Source organism: Oryx dammah, unplaced genomic scaffold, assembly GCF_014754425.2.
Source record: "Oryx dammah isolate SB20612 unplaced genomic scaffold, SCBI_Odam_1.1 HiC_scaffold_3, whole genome shotgun sequence".
Lineage (NCBI taxonomy): Eukaryota > Metazoa > Chordata > Mammalia > Artiodactyla > Bovidae > Oryx > Oryx dammah.
The window spans coordinates 65437687-65462813 of NW_024070187.1; the positions used below are offsets into that span (position 1 = coordinate 65437687).

The 25127-nt window shown below is 39.8% G+C and overlaps 1 protein-coding gene across 1 annotated transcript in view; it reads left to right on the forward strand.

Moving 5' to 3' along the window:
- The window catches only part of GABRB1 (gamma-aminobutyric acid type A receptor subunit beta1), a 434566-nt gene that overhangs the window by 395222 nt on the left and 14217 nt on the right, over positions 1-25127 (forward strand). The window contains exons 6-8 of the mRNA XM_040238143.1: positions 15325-15462; positions 15563-15715; positions 18767-19011. Coding sequence (XP_040094077.1) covers positions 15325-15462; positions 15563-15715; positions 18767-19011 — 536 coding nt within the window. The remainder of the gene's footprint in view (positions 1-15324; positions 15463-15562; positions 15716-18766; positions 19012-25127) is intronic.

Genomic DNA, 25127 nt, shown 5'->3' on the forward strand with positions numbered 1-25127 from the left:
CATATGCACCCACATATATTAATTCAATATAGCTCCATTAGCTGGGCATTGTGAAGGGAAAGTTATTATCATGAGCCTACACACCATTAGTACACTAAACAAGTATTAGTGTTGACAGAATGGAATACACCACTCCATGTTCCAGAAGGTTGGAAAGAGAAATTCAAAGACACTTAGGCTGATGAGGCTGATTCAGTCTGGGAAAGATTCTGGCCCCAGATCCCATAGAAAAGTTCTCAGTAATCCACAGAAGCAGCTTGATTTCTCCAAACACAAGTCAAAATAGACTTGATACTGATACATATGGAGATACAGGCTCAAAGCTGAAACCATTAGGTGAATATTAAATGAAGAGATGATGATGCCACCCTGCAAAATGCTGACTAAAGATTTTTTATATCAATCTAAAGGAACATTGCCAATAGACTATAACAGAGCTCTGTCTTTGTCTCTGACATCCCACATTTGTCTTAATCAAGAAAATAATGATAAAAAGGCATGTTTATCAAATTTGAAGAGAACATGAAGTGCAGGTGAGCAAATAAATATTTTTTTTAAAAAGTCTCAACAGCAAGTCAAATTGAATTAGATAAATTTAATATGGACTATATTAATATAGATCCTATGTTTGAATCCAAAGGAAAAAAATAATGTGACTGTCAAAAAGCTAATTTAAACTTGTGCTGCTTTAACAGGTGACTAGAATAAGAAAAGTATTGCTCTTTGCTAGCTAGCTATACCAAGAATACTGTGATTTGGACAGGTATGGCAGAAAGCATGTAGGAACTTCATTAGTAAGAGGGCAGAAAAAATGGTAGGGGAAGGAGGTCACACAGGGTCAGACAGGCTCAGCCTCAGAGAGGGCACTTGAATAACCCTTGGGGATGGCTAGTGCATGCAGTCCAACCTGCCAGACAATTTCATCTTGAGAAATTCCAGGTGGGAGCCAGTTTAGAGTCAGGACAAGCCACAGTCAGGATCAGAAGATCTGACGATAGCAGCAAAATTCCCACCAGTGGTAAATTTAGGAGAAACTGGATGTATTTCAAGTAAAGAAAGCATAGGAGATCTTAGGCAGTGTACTAGAGCCCAGTTGGTATCTAGGCTCCAGCAAAATCATTTCACTATCAAGTACTATAGGCAAAATGTCTACATACTATGAGTTTATCAAGGATCTTAAATTATTGGATCTGAAATACATAAAGGAAAAGTGAAAGTCACTCAGTCATGTCCAACTCTTTGCGACCCCATGGACTGACTCTTAGTGACCCCATGGACTGCAGCATGCCAGGCTTTCCTGTCCATCAACAACTCCTGGAGTTTACTCAAACTCATGTCCACTGAGTCGGTGATACCATCCAACGATCTCATCCTCTGTCATCCCCTTCTCCTCCCTCCTTCAATCTTTCCCAGCATCAGGGTCTTTTCCAGTGAGTCACTTCTTTGCATCAGGTGGTCAAAGTATTGGAGTTTCAGCTTCAGCATCAGTCCTTCCAATGAACACCCAGGACTGATCTCCTTTAGGATGGACTGGTTGGATCTCCTTGCAGTCCAAGGGACTCTCAAGAGTCTTCTCCAACACCACAGTGGAGCATCAATTCTTCGGCGCTCAGCCTTCTTCACAGTCCAACTCTCACATCCATACATGACTACTGGAAAAACCACATCCTTGACTAGACAGACCTTAGTCGGCAAAGTAATGTCTCTGCTTTTTACTATACTGTCTAGGTTGGTCATAACTTTTCTCCCAAGGAGTAAGCGTCTTTTAATTTCATGGCTGCAGTCACCATCTTCAGTGATTCTGGAGCCTCCAAAAATAAAGTCTGACACTGTTTCCACTGTTTCCCCATCTATTTCCCATGAAGTGATGGGATCAGATGCCATGATCTTCGTTTTCTGAACGTTGAGCTTTAAGCCAACTTTTTCACTCTCCTCTTTCACTTTCATCAAGAGGCTTTTTAGTTCTTCTTCACTTTCTGGCATAAGGGTGGTATCATCTGCATATCTGAGGTTATTGGTATTTCTCCCAGCAATCTTGATTCCAGCTTGTGTTTCTTTCAGGCCAGCGTTTCTCATGATGTACTCTGCATATAAGTTAAATAAGCAGGGTGACAATATACAGCCTTGATGGACTCCTTTTCCTATTTGGAACCAGTCTGTTGTTCCATGTCCAGTTCTAACTGTTGCTTCCTGACCTGCATACAAATTTCTCAAGAGGCAGGTCAGGTGGTCTGGTATTCCCATCTCTTTCAGAATTTTTCAGTTTGTGGTGATTCACAGAAAGGCTTTGGCGTAGTCAATAAATCAGAAATATATGTTTTTCTGGAACTCTCTTGCTTTTTTGACGATCCATCAGATGTTGTCAATTTGATCTCTGGCTCCTCTGCCTTTTCTAAATCCAGCTTGAACATCTAGGAGTTCTTGGTTCATGTACTGTTGAAGCCTAGCTTGGAGAATTTTGAGCATTACTTTGCTAGTGTGTGAGATGAGTGCAATTGTGGGGTAGTCTGAGCATTCTTTGGCATTGCCTTTCTTAGGGATTGGAATGAAAACTGACCTTTTCCAGTCCTGTGGCCACTGCTGTGTTTTCCAAATTTGCTGACATATTGAGTGCAGCACTTTCACAGCATCATCCTTTAGGATTTGAAATAGCTCAACTGCAGTTCTATCACCTCCACTAGCTTTGTTCATAGTGATACTCTCTAAGACCCACTTGTCTTCACATCCAGGATGTCTGGTTCTAAGTGAGTGGTCACACCATCATGATTATCTGGTTCATGAAGATCTTTTTTGCATAGTTCTTCTGTGTATTCTTGCCACCTCTTCTTAATATCTTCTGCTTCTGTTAGGTCCATGCCATTTCTGTCCTTTATTGTGTCCATTTTGCATGAAATGTTCCCTTGGTACCTCTAATTTTCTTGAAGAGATCTCTAGTCTTTCCCATTCTATTATTTTCCTCTATTTATTTGCACTGATCACTGAGGAAGGCTTTCTTATCTCTCTTTGCTATTCTTTAGAACTCTGTATTCAAATGGGGTATATCTTTCCTTTTCTCCTTTGCTTTTTGCTTCTCTTCTTTTCATAGCTATTTGTAAGGCCTCCTCAGACAGCCATTTTACTTTTTTGTGTTTCTTTTTCTTGGGGATGGTCTTGATCCCTGTCTCCTGTACAATGTCACGAACCTCCATCCATAGTTCATAAGGCACTCTGTCTATCAGATCTAGTCCCTTAAATCTATGTCTCACTTCCACTGTATAATCGTTAGGGATTTGATTTAGATCCTACCTGAATGTTCTAGTGGTTTTATTTTTTTATTAGTGACACATAAATTACGTTTAACATGGAATGTGAATACATTTTAATATATTAAAAATAAAGTGGGAAGCTGTCTCTAAAAGTAAAGGTACTTGGGATCTAAAAGCCTTTAAAAGGGGATGACCAAGTATAGACAACATCAATGGATTATGCAGTATTAAACAATCAGATATGAAGGAGCAGTTCTTTTGGAAAGTAATTCTTGACATTTACACAGTGGGCAAACATAGGAACTGGCCAAGTTTGACCAGCATGAGAAGACTGAGAATCCTGACTCTGCTTCTTGTGCATCTTATATCTGGCTGGAAATAGTGGAGGACCTCTCAAGGAATGCTTAAGAAACCAGCAGACAACCCTGGACTTGAAGATTTCAAATCTAAGGATGTGACATAATTCCAAATCTGATCTGCTGAATTTCTAAATCACTCAAGAGTGGCTCAATGACAAGGGCAGGTTTAATCTTGGGGGTGAGTCAGTTCAACAGGAAAAGTTGCCAGATAACACAAAGGAGGGGTAAGGGATGAGGTAGACATGGCCACCCCTCAGTTAGGGTTCCCATGGTTCAAGGAGTATATCAGCAACCTGGGAACTACGGAGAGGAGAGGTTTCATAGGTTGAGTATATCCTAGGAAGGACCAGAACCTAAAGAAGGAAACAGTGAAAGGGATGACAAGATGTGTCCTCAAACATAAGAGGTACTGTCATGTAAGAAATGTACTTGGCTTGTTTTCTATTGGCAGAAAGATCAGATGGTGAATGCTCTCAGAAAAGATGAATTTTTACTTATTATACAGACACATTTTCTAATGATTACCTAGAACTCTAATTAAATGTCGAGTTGACTAAGAAAATAGCAAGAGGGCCATCCCTAGGGACAGGATAACCACTCAAATGGTGAGTCATCAGGAAGGAGTCACTTATAAAGTGGCTTGTTGCCTAGATTTGTACCTACAGTTTCTTAATACTTGTGAGAATGCTTTAAAAATCTGGTTTCCCTGATTGCTTTACTGCTTCTTAGGTTACAGAGATAAGTGAGAAAGGAGTCCCAAGTAGCCTTTAGAGTAAGGGCTACAATAGACTTGGAGCCACTTAAAGGATTAGATCCAACTAGCTTTCTAGTGGTTTAGATGGTAAAGAATCCACCTGCAATATGAGAGACCTGGGTTCAATTCCTGGGTTGGGAAGATCCCTTGGAGGAGGTCATGGCAACCCACTTAAGCAATTTTGCCCATGGACAGAGGAGCCTGGCAGGCTATGGTCCATGGGGTTGCAAAGAGTTGGACATGACTGAGCGAGCAACTAAGAACAGAGACAGGTTTCTTATCTGCTTCAGAGATGCACCATTACAAATATCTAATAACTTTGTAATAGGAAGGATCTCCACACCTCCTAGACCAGAGATATTGATAAATTCCTAATATTTTGGCCTTCATGTGGAAGGTAGTACAGAGGTGCAGACTACTAAATCTATTTCAATAGGTCAACTAAAATCTTGATCATGACTGATTTCAATTAGGTGCTAATAATGACTGGCATAAACAAGAAGGAAAGAAACTGGCTTTTATAGCTAGATTGGCCAGTCTCCACTGAGCATTTCTTGTTTGCCTACAGCTAAAAGAGAAAGGGAGAATTTCTCTCCTCCAACTTTTAAACACAATTCCTAGCTTTCTCTAGGACAAGACCAACTTGGGTCACAGGCCTATTTCCAAGCAAAAAAGGTGGCCAGGAGACTGCTATAACCTAATTGTTTTAGATGTGACTTATTGCTTAACCCTGAGCCAATCACCACAGCAAAGAGGATGGAGTTTTAACAATTGGCTTAAACCAATCAAACCCCACACTGTGAAACTTGCAATAAGGCTGTGGCCACACCACAGAGGGAAATACATTCGCTTATGTCCACTTGTGGATTAGAAGCTGAAATCTCTCTATTCTCTAAAACACAGTTCAGTACAATTTTAGACCATCCTCCCAGCTCTATTAAGCACAGCAGGGAGTAATTTTTATTTCCAAGTTAGAAAATGCATCCAAAATAGAGTGTGTCAAGAAGTGAAGAGGAATACTAGCATCCAGTTCCTTGTACATTTGTACTAGCTCCATGCATCTTTATCCACTGACATCAACTTAATTTTATCTGTACTTTCTGCACAACTAAGAAGTCCCCAGGGGCTGAGAGGAAATTTGAGAGCTTCTGTGTAGTTATTGTTGCTAGGAAACAATATCCTTGGTATCCAAGTGTTCAGGCTTTGAGACACTGTGTGAAGTCACTGGTTCATAAAGGGAACCTTTGGTAAATAGGTTGTTTGGGTGTGAGTAAATTGATGTTCGCTCTCTGTGGCAAAATGTTCTTGTGTAATCTTTGAATAATAGTTTATTTCTAGGCCTCTCTTTTTTCCTTTGGATCCAGCTGCCATTATTGTTCCCATGAGAACTCACTCACACTTCTACCTAAAATGGAGTGAGCATTATTTTTCCCTCAAATCATCTGTAATTATCTCAGTGCCTTGAACACTGTCAACAAAGTCAAGTGAGCTTGGGAATACAGACCCAGACCACTGACTGTATAAATCATTAAATGCTATTAAAAGTCACAGTGATTGACAGCCATACTCTTGCTCTGCTATTGGGCATGGCACTGAAGGGTTCTGCTACCCTGCAGAAGAGGGGGCAATGAGAAGTTTTAAGCTCACTACTATCTTCTCCCCTCTCAATCCTAAACTGAACCATCTCTGGTCCTTCAACTCTAGATATTGCTTACATATTTCTCCCATAGAATCCCACAACTTGAAGATCAGCCTGAGGTTGTAATTTATCACCTAGTTACTCAATAAGCCTAAAATTAATAAGCAGCTTTTTCTATTTCCTTGGGGCCCAGACCCACCTGTAAGGCTCCTGTAGGTAGAATCACTGTAATCAAGAGTGTATCAGGCTCAAGAGTGCTACCAAATAAATTATATATCAGGTTACCAGTTTGAGACAATAAATTCAGACCCTTAAGCAGCAAACAGCATTCATAAATTCATTTATTCACAAATACATATATTGGATGCATAACTATCGGCAAAATATGTTCTAGGATTTGAGAATTGCTTTAATGAATAAAAGAAGGTCTTTGCTTTCAAAAAGTACATAATATAATGAGAGATGGAGGAGACAAAAGGCAGAGATAAACACAAAACTATGTAAATAGATAAAATATTTGCACAATAAGATGTACTATGTGTTGACAGAAACTCAGTGGGAAAGCAGAAACCATTCAAGGTTTTTCAAAAAGGGAATGAGGTGGATGGAACTGGAGCCTATTATACAGAGTGAAGTAAGTCAGAAAGAAAAACACCAGTACAGTATATTAATGCATATATATATGGAATTTAGAAAGATGGTAACAATGACCCTGTATGCTAGACAGCAAAAGAGACACAGATATAAGGACAGACTTTTGGACTCTGTGGGAGAAGGTGCGAGTGGGATGATTTGAGAGAATAGCATTGAAACATGTATATTACCATATGTGAAATAGACCACCAGTCCAAGTTCGATGCATGAAACAGGGCACTCAAAGCTGGTGCACTGGGACAACCCTGAGGGATGGGATGGGGAGGGAGATGGGGGGTGTGCAGGATGGGGGACACATGTACACCCACGGCTGATTCATGTCGATAGATGGCAAAAACCACTACAATACTGTAAAGGAATTAGCTTCAAAATAAATTAATTAATTTTTTAAAAGGGGAACTTAATAGAGAGAATTTATTACAAAGACTGGAAGAGCTGGAAAAGCAAAAGAGAGAAAAAGGAAAAGGGTGTTAAGGGAGCAAAAGCCAGAAGCAAGTGCCATGACCCTGAATCTGTTGGATCCTATTAGAAATGCTGTCCTGGTTGTTTGTGGAGGTGCCAAAAGAGGTGCTGTGAGAGTCGGAATCACCCCCACTGTCCCAGCAGTGATTGCCAGCAACGGCAACACTGACACCTTGTCAGAGACAGAATCAAGGGTCTTTCCTTCCCCTTCTACCTCTTCTAATCTTCAGCCCATTCTTCCTAGGAAAATCTAAAGGAAGCAAGAGAGACAGAGAGTCCAGCCCCAGAGGTACAAAACAGAGTTTAGAAAGCAGGATGTGAGACATAGAAACAGCGAATGAATGACCAGCAGAGGCCACAGCAGAGGTTTTAATGGAAAGCTCTGGTAATCCCAAATCTGGAGGAAATAATTCTTCCCCAGAAGAGAAAGACAACATATAGATCTAGATTTTTGTTGCAGAATCATTATAGAAGCCCATTTGGCAACAAGCAGACAGAGATGCTCAAAATTCTCCAAGCCAGGCTTCAACAATACGTGAACCGTGAACTTCCAGATGTTCAAGCTGGGTTTAGAAAAGGCAAAGGAACCAGAGATCAAATTGCCAACATCCACTGGATTATGGAAAAAGCAAGAGAGTTCCAGAAAAACATCTATTTCTGCTTTAGTGACTATGCCAAAGCCTTTGACTGTGTGGATCACAATAAACTGTGGAAAATTCTGAAAGAGATGGGAATACCAGACCACCTGACCAGCCTCTTGAGAAATCTGTATGCAGGCCAGGAAGCAACAGTGAGAACTGGACATGGAACAACAGACTGGTTCCAAATAGGAAAAGGAGTACGTCAAGGCTGTATATTGTCACCCTGCTTATTTAACTTATATGCAGAGTACATCATGAGAAACGCTGGCCTGGAAGAAACACAAGCTGGAATCAAGATTGCCAGGAGAAATATCAATAACCTTAGATATGCAGATGACACCACCCTTATGCCAGAAAGTGAAGAGGAACTAAAAAGCCTCTTGATGAAAGTGAAAGAGGAGAGCGAAAAAGTTGGCCTAAAACTCAACATTCGGAAAACGAAGATCATGGCGTCTGGTCCCATCACTTCATGGGAAATAGATGGGGAAACAGTGTCAGACTTTATTTTTTTGGGCTCCAAAATCACTGCAGATGGTGATTGTAGCCATGAAATTAAAAGACGCTTACTCCTTGGAAGAAAAGTTATGAGCAACCTAGATAGCATATTCAAAAGCAGAGACATTACTTTGCCGACTAAGGTCTGTCTAGTCAAGGCTATGGTTTTTTTTCCAGTAGTCGTGTATGGATGCGAGAGTTGGACTGTGAAGAAGGCTGAGGACCGAAGAATTGATGCTTTTGAAGTGTGGTGTTGGAGAAGACTCTTGAGAGTCCCTTGGACTGCAAGGAGATCCAACCAGTCCATTCTGAAGGAGATCAACGCTGGGATTTCTTTGGAAGGAATGATACTAAAGCTGAGACTCCAGTACTTTGGCCACCTCATGCGAAGAGTTAATTCATTGGAAAAGTCTTTGATGCTGGGAGGGATTGAGGGCAGGAGGAAAAGGGGACGAACGAGGATGAGATGGCTGGATGGCATTACTGACTTGATGGACGTGAGTCTGAGTGAACTCCGGGAGTTGGTGATGGGCAGGGAGGCCTGGCGTGCTGCGATTCATGGGGTCTCAAAGAGTCGGACATGACTGAGCGACTGAACTTAACTGAACTGAAGGAAGTGCTGCTTACAAAATTAAAAAACAGAAGTAGTAGGCTAGTCTAGCCCAGGCAACTAGAAATAACTCCCAGCACCACAGTGCAGACTGGCCCTACCATGGGGACTGAACGCTTCACTGCAATCAGGAAGCTGGTGATCAGGTAGCTCTCGCCATCATGGTGACTCCAGAACCACAGAAAGTTAAAACCAGGATTCCTGGCTCCAGAGCCCTCTCTATAATGTATGAGCTGCACCAAAATGAATGCTCAAATATCACCTTTGACATCACTTAAATTCATTTAATAAGGGTACCTAAATCTTTACCTTGGGAACTGTAGTTTTTAGCTTTCCTAAATATTAGAACATGTACTAAAGGAAGCCAATCCACACAGATTTAGAAAGGAATTTTGTGGTGAAATATGTTACATTTTTACATGAAATATGCAATCTCCAAGAGGGCAGGAGCCATATCAGTTTTATTCACTACTGTAACCATGGTAACTTTCCATTCCCAGCACATAGTCTGCACTCAATAAATACCTACTCATCCAATGAGTAACACACACACATAGGTTAGTGCCTGGTTGTCAAGCTGTTAGTAGCACAAAGTCAAGAGTCTTAATTTTTACAGTTGTCTTAGATTGTCTAATCTGTTTATTTTAGTTTTAGAATCACTTTTGTCTAGCTCCCCGCCCCCCAAAAAAGGCCCATAGGTATAACTAGACAATCACATTAAATTATAAATGAACTTATGATGTTGAGTCTTCCTATTTGAAATATGGTATGCCTTTTTATTTGTTCAAGGCTTCTTTTGTGCTTTTCAAAAGTGTTTCAAATATTGCTTTATGTAAGTCTTGCCTGTTTCTAAGTTTATTACTAGATATTTCTTGTCTCTATTTTAAAAACAGTCATTGTAAATTTTTGTTTTTATATATGAAAACCACTCATTTCTGTGTAGTAATTTTGTACCCCATAATCATACTAATTCTATTGTTTGTGATAGTCATTCAGTTAATTCTTTAGGGCTTACTGGATATGCAATTGTATAATTAATCTTAATACTTTAACCAGCAGTTTTCCAACTTTATAGTTCAAAATTTTTATTCACTTACTTAATGGCTAGTGTTTCCATAACAATGTTAAAAATAATAGCAATGACAGTGGACACTCTTATTTTGTTCTTAATTTTCATGGGAATGGTCCACTATTTTCACAATAAACATGATTCTGGTTTTGAGACTGAGAAAGTTATATCTTACCACATTATGGAAATATCCATATTGTCATATTTATTGAGTGGTGTTGTTTGTTATGTTAAAAAAACAGACGGGCTATTAAATTTTGTCAAATGCCTTTTTAGCACCTGTGTATATAATCATATGCTTTTTTTCTCCTTAGATCTGTTAATATAATAAAGTATATTACTAGATTTTTCCAATATTGAATCATTTGCACTCCTGGAATAAACACTGTTTATTTAATTATGATATGCATTGTTATTTAATGTCCTGCTGGATCTTGTTTCATTAATATGTTCTGTTTATGAAAATAATATGGAAGTTTTTATTCTTAGCTTATACTTTGGAATTGTTTAAGTAGAAATAGAATTATCAGTTCTTAAATGTTGGAATCTGGTGCTTGTTTGTAAGGGGTAACATCAAGCTTTTTGTTTGTTTGTTTAATTCAGTTCAGTCGCTCAGTCATGTCCGACTCTTGCAACCCAATGACTCGCAGCCCATCAGGCCTCCCTGTCCATCACCAACTCCTGGAGTTCACTCAGACTAACGTCCATCGAGTCAGTGATGCCATCCAGCCATCAGCCATCTCATCATCGGTCATCTCCTTCTCCTCCTGCCTCCAATCCCTCCTAGCATCAGAGTCTTTTCCAATGAGTCACCTCTTCACATGAGGTGGCCAAAGTACTGGAGCTTCAGCTTTAGCATCATTCTCTCCAAAGAACACCCAGGGCTGATCTCCTTCAGAATGGACTAGTTGGATCTCCTTGCAGTCCAAGGGACTCTCAAGAGTCTTCTCCAACACCACAGTTCAAAAGCATCAGTTCTTCGGTGCTCAGCTTTCTTCACAGTCCAACTCTTACATCCATACATGACTACTGGAAAAACCATAGCCTTGACTAGACGGACCTTAGTCGGCAAAGTAATGTCTCTGCTTTTGAATATGCTATCTAGGTTGCTCATAGCTTTTCTTCCAAGGAGTAAGCGTCTTTTAATTTCATGGCTGCAATCACCATCCGCAGTGATTTTGGAGCCCCCAAAAATAAAGTCTGACACTGTTTCCACTGTTTCCCCATCTATTTCCCATGAAGTGATGGGATCAGATGCCATGATCTTCATTTTCTAAATGTTGAGCTTTAAGCCAACTTTTTCATTCTCCTCTCTCACTTTCAAGAGGCCTTCTAGTTCCTCTTCACTTTCTGCCATAAGGGTGGTATCATCTGCATATCTGAGGTTATTGATATTTCTCCCAGCAATCTTGATTCCAGCTTGTGTTTCTTCCAGGCCAGCGTTTCTCATGATGTACTCTGCATATAAGTTAAATAAGCAGGGTGACAATATACAGCCTTCACGTACTCCCTTTCCTATTTGGAACCAGTATGTTTTCCATGTCCAGTTCTCACTGTTGCTTCCTGACCTGCATACAGGTTTCTCAAGAGGCAGTTCCGGTGGTCTGGTATTCCCATCTTTTTCAGAATTTTCCACAGTTTATTGTGATCCACACAGTCAAAGGCTTTGGCATAGTCAATAAACCAGAAATATATGTTTTTCTGGAACTCTCTTGCTTTTTCAATGATCCAGCAGATGTTGGCAATTTGATCTCTGGTTCCTTCGCCTTTTCTAAAACCAGCTTGAATATCAGGAAGTTCATGGTTCACGTATTGCTGAAGCCTGGCTTGGAGAATTTTGAGCATTACTTGACTACTGTGTGAGATGAGTGCAATTGTGGGGTAGTCTGAGCATTTGAAAACTGACCTTTTCCAGTCCTGTGGCCACTGCTCAGTTTTCCAAATTTGCTGGCATATTGAGTGTAGCACTTTCACAGCATCATCTTTCAGGATTTGAAATAGCTCCACTGGAATTCCATCACCTCCACTAGTTTGTTTGTTTAATTTAATTATTTTATTTTATATTGGAGTATGGCTGTAATAGTTCCCATGGACAGCAAAGGGACTCAGCCGTACATATACATGTATTCTGATCTTCTATCTCTCCTGATTCAAGCTTTACCAAATGCTTTTCTTATAACAAAATTATGGTTTTTTTTCAAATTTTCAAATGTGTTTCCATAGATTTGAGCAAAGTTGTCTTAAAATTCTTCCCCCCCTGTTTCCAAAGTGCTTTCCCTGATGATAGCCTAGTTATCCATCCTGATTCCTTTGTTTGACTGGAGTCCTCTGTAGAATAGTTTCCTCAAGTAGGTCCCTGGGTAATGTTCTTGGATCTTTATATATCTTCTCTGGAAGGAAGTGGTGTTTCAGCAGAGAATGGGACACTTGAGTCTCTGAGTTGCTGCCCTTTTGCTTTTACACTAGCTGTTCTGAATTGTTATTCTATAATCCTTTCCTTTCTAAAGCTATATAGCTGAAGTCCAATAGCTTTTCCCGTGAAAACACCCTCTATTCTGTGTCTGGAAGATTGTAAAATCATTATTTTACCTTGGAATTCAGGAATGATATGAGGGTTGCCTGATATAATGAGCCCCTCAATAGACAAAATAGTTTAGTTATTAAATTCAGGGAAATTTGTATTTTGGTTTTGTGTGTTACAGCTCCTCTTCTTCTTTCACTCATGCCCACTATTCATATATTAGCCCTTATATTTTCCACTTCTCTGTAATTTGTTCAAACTGTCATCCAAGCCACTAATCTGGCCTCATCAGTGGCATCTTCTCGTCAATTCATCTAACACACTTTTTAATTAAAACCTATGGGTTTCAGAACAAGGAAGTAAGGAACTTTTTCCACGCTAATCATATATCCTTATGTGTTCCCAAATTTTGAATAAGGGTGGGAAATGAGAAGTTCATACTCTTGTCTGCTTTCTCCAACGGTTCTTCTCATGAGATGACATCTATTTTGAATGTTCTGCTTGTTTTGCTTCCCTAGGATGACTGGGTTTTCTTACAAATATTGTTGTGTTTTGCTTGCATATCCCTTGGGGTTTGGACCCAATAGCCAGAGCACCCTAAATGGAAACAGTGTTCTAGGTGGAAAGCATGGTGGGCTCCAGGCAAGCTGTCATTCCCCTACTGATGCACAAGAGGTAGTCATCTCTCTCTCTCTCTCTCCACTTTTAAAATTCTCCTACATTGTATTAAGGGAATGGCTCAAATGGTAAAGAATCTGACTGCAGTGCTGGAGACCTGGGTTTGATCCCTGGGTCAGGAAGATCCCTTAGATAAGGGAATGGCAGTCCTCTCCAGTATTGTTGCCTAGAGAATTCCATGGACAGAGGAACCTGGCAGGCTACAGTCCATGGCATCACAAAGAATCGGACACAACTTAGCAACTAACACGTTCATGTTACATCTTATTAAGAGTTTCCCAGGTGGTGCCAGTGGTAAAGAATTTGCCTGCCAATGCAAGAGACATAAGAGATGTGGGTTAGGTCCCTGGGTTCAGAAAATCCCCTTGAGGAGGGCATGGCAGCCCACTCCAATATTCTTGCCTGGAGAATCCTATGGACAGAGGATCCTAGCAGGCTATGGTCCATAGGGTTGCAAAGTGATTTAGCACACACACACACACACATCTTATTAGAGGACTGTGAAAGCAGCAGTTACTCTAAAGGGTCACACAAGTGGTAGCAGCCTTCACTAAATAGGCCCCACCAAATCCCCACACCCAGCTTTCTTCCTTAATCTCACTGTTCTAACCCCCATCCAAGTACCCAAGCTTCTAGTCCCCCAGTTCTCTCCTTTCTAAATGGAAAAGAATTTGATGCTTTTTTTATTTGAGGTGAATGTAAATAAAAAATAAACTTAGCAGGTAAACATATTTACACAGACCTCTCCCCATCAAAAAAAAAAAAGCTCAGGAATTGCCTAATTAAATAGCTTTGGCAGGAGGGATGAAGGTGAGACTATTAACAGAAAAACAGAGAGTCTAAGCAATCAAATCTCCAGACTCCTGGTCCCACACCTCCACTCTATGACCAGAGGCTTCTACTCTGAAGAGAGGAGAACAGCAGGTCTTTGGGATAGGTGGATATCAGTGCAGAGCTTGAAGATAAGAATACAGGCTGAAAACAAAAGGTTTGAATAAAAAAGAAAAGAAACTTAGAAAGACCCTCTTTGTCTCTAGAAGATAGAAAGATACAAATATAGCCTTCTCTATGTCTTGAGTGAATTTTAGACTTTCGGATATATCAATTCATTGTTTTTATGCAAGCTATTCTATGATAATATATGGTCTATTCTATAAACTTAAATAGACTACTGGCAAGTGGGAGCAAAAATGAAAGGGAGAATAGATTTCAGGATAGACCCTTCTGCCACAATCTATAATCCTTTTCACGTTCTCCTTAAATTACTTAAAGCTCACTCTCATAAGTATTAAGATATAAAAATATCATCAAAAGATCATATGGTTCCTAAAATTTTCACATATATATTAGCTATAATCAAAAGATATAAATAGAAGCTTGCCTAAGTTTATCTTTTTTAAAAAGAGACTGCTATCTTGAATGTCTTGATCATTTAACAGATCTGTACCAGTTTGTTCTTTCATTATACTTCATCCCTTTATTCTTTCTATTGCTCTCTTAACAAATATGTGCTCTATTATTATACTTGTTGTGATTAAATGTTGTTCAGTCACTAAGCCGTGTCCAGCTCTTTGAGACCCAGGGACTGCAGCACAACAGGCTCTTCTGTCCTTCACTATCTCCTGGAGTATACTCAAATTCATGTCCCTTGAGTCAGTGATGTTATCTCACCATCTCATCCTCTGCTCTCTCCTCCTTTTGCCTTCAATCTTTCCCAGCATCAGAGTCTTTTCCATTGTGTTGGATCTTTGCATCAGGTGGCCAAAGTATTGGCACTTCAGCTTCAGCATCAGTTCTTCCAATAAATATTCAGGGTTGATTTCCTTTAGGATTGACTGGTTTGATCTCTTTGCAGTCTAAGGCACTCTTAAGAGTCTTCTACACCAAAACACCTAGAATCCAGGTATCCTCCAATCTACGTTGGTAGACACAATGAGAGTAAATATGCAGCAGTGATAGTCGATATCAATGAATGATCACAGAGCCAATGTTCACCAAGGCCAGCTGTGTCCATCTGCTCAATGCAACCACAACCAGCCTATCAGAAATAGCACTCAACAAATCTCTTTTGTCATCCTGATTTAACACATCATCCTATCATCAATCACTGGGAATTTTTTCTCAGATCCCCGACTGTCTTCAAAATGAATTTCTAGCCAACTGAACTCTGTCTAACTATGCTGTTTCTTCATTTCAGATGGCTACACCACTGATGACATTGAGTTTTACTGGAATGGAGGAGAGGGCGCAGTAACAGGAGTGAATAAAATTGAGCTCCCTCAGTTTTCAATTGTTGATTACAAGATGGTGTCCAAGAAGGTGGAGTTCACAACAGGTAAGAAGTTTCCCCCCAAATGTACTAGGGGTGCTGAGAAAGAAGATGGAGCCAACCAAATGACCATCTGATTTTTTTCTTTTATTTTTTTTCCATTCAGGGGCATACCCACGACTGTCACTAAGTTTTCGTCTAAAAAGAAACATTGGTTACTTCATTTTGCAAACCTACATGCCTTCCACACTGATTACAATTCTGTCCTGGGTGTCGTTTTGGATCAATTATGATGCATCTGCAGCCAGAGTTGCACTAGGTAATGCATTCCAGCACCCCAGAGGGCTGGTGGGATTTCACCTCAAATAACAACCAATCAGAAGCATTACAGGCAAGGGCTTCTCACATACAGAGCCAAAGGATGAGAGTACCCTAAGGGTGCTTGCTAATAAAACATCTACGTGTAAGCACTTAACAGAGTGCATGTTTTACAACATAATGTCTTTTTATCACTTTACCAAAATTAAAAACAAATAATAATCTTGGAGTACATTCAACCATATATAAGTGCTTCTTAGAGCATATTTTTAAATTCTCATTACACTAATTTTTACTAACTTTGTGATTTCTTCCTTGGTTCCTGCTTTCTTTGGTGAAGAACATTATTACATTATTCTCAAATGGACCTGAAGAAAGCTAAATCTTGTTACCATTCACAAGCTATGTCAATACTATCTTTTGAATATTAAATGTAGTTAAATTGTATCTATCTGAATTTCCCTTAAATGGAGCTTCTTGCACTTGAGAAAGGTACAGATATTCATCAGCTGTATTAATGATCTGTAATCAGGACAGAATAAAAATGGTTTCTTTCCTGAAGAACAAAATTCAGAATTAATCTTGCCATGACTGAATAATTGCTCCAAGCTGAAGGGCTGTATTTAATTTTAAAGGATTCCTTGGAAAGTTAGAATATGTACGATCTGTCTGATGAATCTGGGTATGTGTGGGTCGGCCTTATTATCTGACCCAGAGCCATTTCATTTATCATCTTCTGGGATTATTCATGCACGCGCACACATGCACACACACACACACACGCATGCATATGTGCGTGCAAAAGAGCATCATTTGTGACTAAGCTAACATACCTAGGTCTTCTGAGACTACAGAACTAGATTAAATAATCAGCATAACCTTTTACCCCTAGACTAGTCATCATGTCTACAGCTCATTTCTATTGGTTGAGTATTTAAGGCTCACAAAGTCAAGTGCTAGCAGCCCCTCATCAACCTTTGAACATTCCAAGAGTAAGGAAACTAGACAAATAGTTTATCATATCATACATATGTATGTGCACATATTATTTGAATGTGAACATGAATACATATATATGCCATGGTTAAAGAAAAACACTGGACAATGTCCACAGCAGGGAATATCAAGGTCATGAATTGCAGTTCTTTTTTACACATCTATCCTCAAAGCTAACAATATTTTGATTAGAGATGTCAGACTATAAAGATAATGAATAAAACTGTCTTTTGAAATGTAAAACCTAAGATAGTTTAAAACCTAATTAAGTAGAAAATAAATGTATTTACCACCCCCCACCTTGCTTAAAAAATTTAAGCCAAGGACTAGAAGCAGAAGTGGAATTGGCGTATTTTAAATGAATTGTTTGTTTCTGTATCAGAGGTTAGGTAGAATTATATTATGAGAAATTTAAAATTTTATTCAAAAACGTAAATAGGACCACTCATGAGGGCATTTCATATCAGTCCAGACATTTAAATCCATTACTGATATCAACGATTTAAACTTTTTGTACAGTAGTTCTGACTACTTCTGTTCTCCTAAAACTGGGCAGTCAAATCAGGGAATCCAAATAGAATAATCTCACTCACAAATGAGGTTGAAACTATTTTATTCCCTTATCATTTTTGAACTTCTATGCCCTTTGCCAGTTCTCCTTTGTCTTTAGTATCCATTTTACCTTTCTTGTCTTTATTTTTAAGAAACTCCATCAAGTTTTAGGTTTTGCTTTTATTTTAAATGGCTTTGCTTCATACCTCCTTGCCTTTTTGCCTCTAGATCAGTGATCTACAGTAAAATAGCTAACCTCAGAGTCTCTGTTTACTTAGCTATAAAATGGGAATAATATACCTGCCCTATCCCAATCAGCAGGCTGTTAGGACTGCATAGAATTCAGAGATGTGTTCACAACTGTAAAATCACTATGTGTGTATATTAGTCACTCAGTCATGTCCAACTCATTGTGACCCCATGGACTGCAGCCCACCAGGCTCCTCTGTCCAGGCAAGACTACTGAAGTGGGTAGCCATTCCCTTCTGCAGGGGATCTTCCCGTCCCAGAGTTCAAACTTGGGTCTCCCACATTGCAGATTCTTTACCGTCCGAGCCACCAGGGAAGTCCTATACAGGTGTGCAATATCAGTATTACAGCATAGTTTAGGAGTCAATAGGAATATCACTTCTTATTTTCCCCAATCATTGTTTCATCACCATCATCAACACAAAATGTTACACAGACACACAAAGATTATACTGTTAAGAATGATACATTTAACAAAGTAGACAAAGCAAAAATCTTCCTTCTAAAAGACTACAGTCTTAAATTTCTTTAACAAGTTGAATTTTTAGGAAGTCTTTTCCTGACTTCAGGGAGCTAACTCACTCTAGTCTCTGGAATCAAGGAACTAGAGGTAATATTTGAGGGGGAAAAGTCAGTAAGATTTTATTATATTTTAAAATACTTATATCGAATACTTGATGCAAATCATGAACTTTATTCATTTCTTCTTTCCATGTCAACTCACTATGAATGTTGCATTATCCTTCTAAAAAGCAATATTGACCCTGTGACCTGGGTATGTTAGTTTCATGCAGTGAAATAGTTCTCCTTAAACTGGTCGCTGACTTTCAGTTTGGTAGTGGCTGCCGTGGGGATTAGTATTACAAGAACAGATTTAGGATGGACATGACAAATGCTGAGAGAAGGAAAGAAAGAAGGTGGCGTGTAGCAGAATGAGGGGCATGTGACAGTAAACAGTGGGTGACTCCATGAGATTTTAATATTTCCATCTACCTTTCTTTCTCCTTTGTGCATTATTTTTTAAAATACAGTTTTCAACCCAACACTCACAGAGCGTCCTATTTTATGATTCACTCAGGAACTACGTAAGGAGCCTGCAGCTTTGTCTTTTAAATTGTCTACTCTTTTTGCCCCGTGCTTTGTTGTATCACTGCCGTCATTCTGGGATACTAACAAGAGAATGGTATCTGTCATCTGTCTTCAACAGGAAACTTAACAAGTGCACACAGCTGAGCTGTGTTTTTCTGTTTCATAGGAATCACCACAGTGCTGACAATGACCACCATCAGCACTCACCTCAGGGAGACCCTGCCAAAGATTCCTTATGTCAAAGCGATTGACATTTACCTGATGGGTTGCTTCGTGTTTGTGTTCCTGGCTCTGCTGGAATATGCCTTTGTAAATTACATCTTTTTTGGAAAAGGCCCTCAGAAGAAAGGAGCTGGCAAACAAGACCAGAGCGCTAATGAGAAGAACAAACTGGAGATGAATAAAGTCCAGGTAATCTATTAAACAGGGCTTCCCTGGTAGCTCAGCTGGTAAAGAACACACCTTCCATGCTGGAGACCCTGGTTTGATTCCTGGGTAGGGATAACGGATAAGCTACCCACCCCAGTATTCATGGGCCTCCCCAGTGGCTCAGATGGTAAAGAATCCTCCTGCAATGTGGGACACCTGGGCTCAATCCCTGGGTTGGGAAGATCCCCTGGAGGAGGGCATGGCAACCCATACCAGTATTCTTACCTGGAGAGTCCCCATGGACAGAGGAGCCTGGCAGGCTACAGTCCACAGAGTCGCAAAAAGTCGGACGCAACTGAGTGATTAAGCACAGCACAATCTATTAAATATCCCTAACAATCTTCTTTTGCAATTTAGCAGCAGTATGGTACTCAGGGCTCCCACAAGAAAATACAATATCATAAAATACTAGTTTATCTTTAACAAGGCTCAAAGTACCCTTCATGTTGCATAACTGGAAACTGAGAATCGGAGATGTTCGGTGGAATTTCGCATAGATAAATAACATACATGGGCCTGCAACTCAACTGCAAGTCCTTGATTCCTTATTCTAAACTATATAGTTGTGAGACTGCTGCTGCTGCTGCTCAGTCGCTTCAGTCGTGTCCGACTCTGTGTGACCCCATAGACGGCAGCCCACCAGGCTCCCCCGTCCCAGGGATTCTCCAGACTATATGCAAAATAATTCCAGCTCTACTTTATGAATAAATGAGAGAACTAAAGAAGTAAGAACAAACTCTTACTCCTAAGTGGCAATGAGGCACGACAGCACAGCAGTTACAACCACAGAATGGAATCCAACTGCTTGGGGTTAATTCCCAGCTCTGCCACTTACTAGCTTTAGAAAGTGAAAGTGAAGTTGCTCAGTCATGTCTGACTCTCTGCGACCCCGTGGACTATAGCCACCAGGCTGCTCTGTCCACAGGATTTTCCAGGCAAGAGTACTGAAGTGGGCTGCCATTTCCTTCTCCAGGGGGATCTTCCTGACCCAGGGATTGAACCCGGGTCTCCCGTATTGTAGGCAGATGCTCTTACCGTCTGAGCCACCAGGGAATTCCAGTTACTGGCTTTAGAACTCCAGACAAATCAACCTATGTTACTCCTTATCTAACTTCTCTTCTCAGTGTTATCAACCAGAAAATGATGACTATAGTATACCTATCTCTCAGTTACCATAAGGACTAAATGAGTTTTGGTATTTTTTTTCAAAGTCTAGTATTTGATAGTTTATATTCTAGTATTTTTAAGGTCTAATCTAGTACACAGTAAATACTCAATAAGTACACACAGTAAATACTCAATAAGCTCCAATACTTTGGCCACCTGATGCCAAGGGCTGCTGCTGCTGCTGCTGCTGCTGCTGCTAAGTCGCTTCAGTAGTGTCTGACTGTGCGACCCCATAGACGGCAGCCCACCAGGCTCCCCCATCCCTGGGATTCTCCAGGCAAGAATACTGGAGTGGGTTTGCCAAGGGCTGACTCATTGGAAAAGGTCTTAAGGCTGAGAAAGATTGAGGGCAGGAGGAGAAGGCAGGGAGAGAGGATGAGATGGTTGGATAGCATCACCAACTCAACAGACAAGAGTTTGAGCAAACTCTAGGAGATAGCGAATGACAGGGAAGTCTGGCGTGCTGCAGTCCATGGGGCTGCAAATAGTCTGATACTAATGAGCAACTGAACAGCAACAATTATTATATTCAAGACACTGTCAATATTTCTCCTTTGCTTTTCACTGGTAGATCCTATGACCTGTGCTCTCACTGTGTAATTAAATTGAAAATAATGCTTTGTTTATTCCTTTGAAAAATCCCTAGTCCCTAGACCCTACTTTCATGCCATTTATCAGTAAAACCATTTGACAATTATGTGCACTGAAATACTGGATCCGTGACAAATCGTTTTGAAGATGGCACACAGTTGGGTGACAACTCAATATTCATTCACAGTTCTGAGCATTGAGGATACTGCTGTTAATGAAAGAAGTTTCCTTGCCTTCCTGGAGTTTAAACACTAACATGGGAAGACAGACAGGAAGCAAACAACCAACTATTGAGAGAATAATTTCAGGTAAAAGGAAGTGCTACAAAGAAAGTGGGCTTTCCTTGTGGCTCAGCTGGTAAAGAATCTGCCTGCAATGCAGGAAACCTGGGTTTGATCCCTGGGTTGGGAAGATCCCCAGGAGAAGGGAAAGTCTACCCACTCTAGTATTCTGGCCTGGAGAATTCCATGGACTGTATAGTCCATTGAGTCACCAAGATTCAGACACAATTGAGTGACTCAATTTCACAAAGAAAGTAAAACAAAGTAATGGGCAAGAGAATGTCAGGGGAACATCCTCTTAAACAGGGGAATGTTCAAGGGAACAGGAAATATTGATCAGGTGATTGGGAAAACCTCTCTGAGGAATTACCATTGGGTCTGACAGATGGGCGATGAAAGTGGCAACCATGCCACGTCCATTCTAGGCAAAGAATTGCATGATATGTAAAAGTACTGAAAGAAGACCAATGTAGCAAGAGCATGGTAAGTGAGGGAGAAATAAAGTGATATGTCCTGTGGCTGAAGAATCAGGCAGAAGTCAAATTACTAATCTTCAAGGTGCATCTTCGTGCTGTTTAGTAGGATATCAAAATTTGACAAACAATGTCAAGTAACTAGAAAATTATAAATGAAGAAAACCTATAGATTCAGCCAAATGGTCAAAATTCAAAGCAACACACTCAAATAAAATTTTACTCCTGTGTAAAGCACTATGTTCAGTCCTACAGGGAAAGGGGTTGTCATGATACTTGCCCTCAAGAATCTTCTGATCTGGCTGGAAAGAAAACTATGATTGAATTATAAAATAAGACAGGAAAGCATTTATCCTGGATAGATCTGAAAGAAAAAGCTTCCTATTATCTGATTGTAGCCAGACCAGCTTTAGAAGTGTCTTAGCAGTGGTTTTCAAGGCCACCTCTTTTCTACTCCCATTCCCATCTCAGTTACTTCTAATCTACTGGTTGGTCCTCTGCAGAGCTTGAAATGTGTGTGAACTGATTTATCATGAGTAAAAACCCTACATAGATAAAATGGTAGTGATTCCTTGGTAGGAAAGTTCAGAAGATACGAACTGGATGAACACTCAAAGGTACATAGCATTTGGAGTAATAAAAAGAAGAAAACAAGGTCTTTCAATTGGCTAGAAAAGCAACATTCTCTAGAGAGAGTAACTAGATGGGTAAGTCAAGCAACCTGAAGTCAGATTATTCAGATAAAAGAAAAATATTATAAAACAAACTCTAACCACACTCTGCCTTGATTCTATCCCAGGATATCAAAGAATGTTCTAAGGTGCTAAGGCTTCCCAGGTGGTTCAGAGGTAAAGAATGCACCTACCATATAGGAGATGTGGATTCAGTCCCTGGGTTGGGAAAATGCCCTGGAGATGGACATGGCAACCCATTACAGTATTCTTGGCTGAGAAATCCCATGGACAGAGGAGCCTGGCAGGCTACAGTCCATATGGTCTCAAAAGAGTCTGACACAACATAGCAACTAAACAACAGCAAACAGACAAATAAAGGCTGGCAGAAAGGCTCATATGCCATATCAAATCTAGAGGTATAACATATATTGCTCTAAAGGGGACTTACTGACTAGCTAATAAATAAGTAAAATGTTTCCATCTAACTGATCTTTATCTCATAAGCAGGTGTTTTGAGCAACACCGGGCTTAAAGTAAGGTTTCATTGGATCTCAAATCAACAAATGTTTATTTGATTTTTAAATTGACTTTTTAAATTTGACTTCCAAGAGAAATTACAGAAAAATCCCTCAGTTGTTAGAAGACGAAACATATAAAGAAAATAAAGATGTATTTTTACCCATGGAAAGCTAGACTTGGAATGCCATAGATGCTTTTCATAGAAACATAAGTAAACACATTTATGCCAAAATTCAAAAACAGATCGTGTTAAGTAAGACATGGAAGAGTTGTTTAAATCAAATTGACCTTCTGATAGATTAAAAATCATAAATCCTGAGAAAAAAAATTTTTAATCTGCTTGAAGACATGAGAGAGTAACTGAAAACAAGCAAAAACTAGGAGAGAATCAAACCCCAATGAAGGGAATCTCACTGTATAAATGAGTGTTTATACAGCTTCCTCCCTGAGGGCTACTCCCCAGTCTGGAAGATGCAGGGCAGGGAAATATCAGCAAAAAAAAGTGCAGTTGTGTTGATCTGATAAAGCAGAGCATGAAATTTAATGCTTCCAGAGTGCCTAGAAATTTTAGGAGGAAGTGAGCCACAAGAGAAACTCAAAATCTAAGTATAAACTTCCCGTGAGTCCTTGGTTGATCCTTGAATTACAAATGTAAGTAAAATGCCAAGATTGCCAGAGAGAAAAAAAGCAGCTGAAAGGCTAGGATAGGGGGAGAGATGAACAGAGATTTCAGCTGTTATCTGCGGTATGGAAGTCAGGTTGGAGTCTGAATCCAGCCATTTAGGAAAGTCGGTAAATACGTTAAGCTTTCCATTAAAACCCCTAAAAAGATCACACCTTAGAAAGACTAAGTCACAAGAATAAGAAATTCCCTTTGAGTTGAGGGAAAAATAGACTCAGCCTAACAACTCATAAAACCAAGTCTACACATTCTAGGGGATCTGTCAGTAATTTAACTTAATTTCAAAACAAAACTCAGGAATTGTCAGGGAGGATAACAAAATCCAGTCTCTATGGTATATCACCAACATGTCTAGTTTAATAATAAAAGATTTCTGGACATGAGAAGAAATAGAAAAAAAATTGCCCATAATCAAGAGAAAGAAACTTAGTCAATAAAACAAACCTGCAAAAATCTCAGATGTTGGGTTAAAAATAATGGTTATAATTAATAGTAATAACTATAATTAATATATTTAGAAATTCATAAGAAATAGCCAAAATATCCTATAAAAGGTAAAGGGTTGGGCTTCCCAGGTGGCACTAGTGGTAAAGAACCCACCTGCCAGTGCAGGACACGCAAGAGATGTGTTCGATCCCCGGGTCAGCAAGACCCCCTGGAGGAGGGCATGGCAACCCACTCCAGTATTCTCGCCTAGAGAATTCCAAGGACACAGGTGCCTGGTGGGCTACAGTCCATAGGGTCGCAAAGAGTTGGACACTGAAGCAACTTAGCACGCATACAGGTGAATGGTTAAACAAACTATTATACATTCACACTGTGAAGTAATAGCCCAATAAAAAGTAAGAATCATTGATACAGGCAACAACTTGGCTGGATCTCAAGGGCATTATGCCAAGTGAAAAAAGCCAATCTCAGAAGATTACATATGTATGATTGTATTTATATAATACTTCTGAAATGACAACACTATAGAGATGAAGAACAGATTAGTGGTTTCCAGAACTTAATGACAGTGGTGGGGAGGGGTCAGTGGATGTGACTGATTATAAAGTGGGAGCAGGAGGGAAACCTTTGCAGTGGTAGAAGACTTTTGTATCTTGGTTGCAGTCACGGTTACATGGAACTAATGTGTAGTAAAATTACATAGAACTATACATATTTTATATTAATATCAGTTTCCTGGTTTTGATATTGTACAACAGTTAAGTAAGATGTGCTCAGTGGGAGAAACTGGATGAACATGGGCTCTCTCTGTGCTGTCTTTGCAGCTTTCCAGAAATCTACATAATTTCAAAATTAAATGTTTAAAATAAGAGCCATAGGAAAAGTTTAACATAATACATGAAGAGATGACAAGTAGTAACTTCTCAGACTCTTTTGTGACTCCATGGACTGTAGCCCACCAGGCTCCCCTGTCCATGGAATTTTCAAGGCAAGAATACTGGAGTGGGTTGCCATGCCCTTCTCCAAGGGATCTTCCCAACCCAAGGATCGAACCCAGCTCTCCTGCATTGCAGGTGGATTCTCTAATGTCTAAACCAAATAAAGAGATGGGAAGTATCCAGGTAGGAATTAGTTTATACTGGTGCCCTTGTGATTTGTTCTCATGACATTCTGTACTTTTCCACCTTAAGACTTACCATAATATTGAGTATGTGTATAATTAATTCATTTGTGTAATTATTTTCATAACCTCTGTCTCTTTATT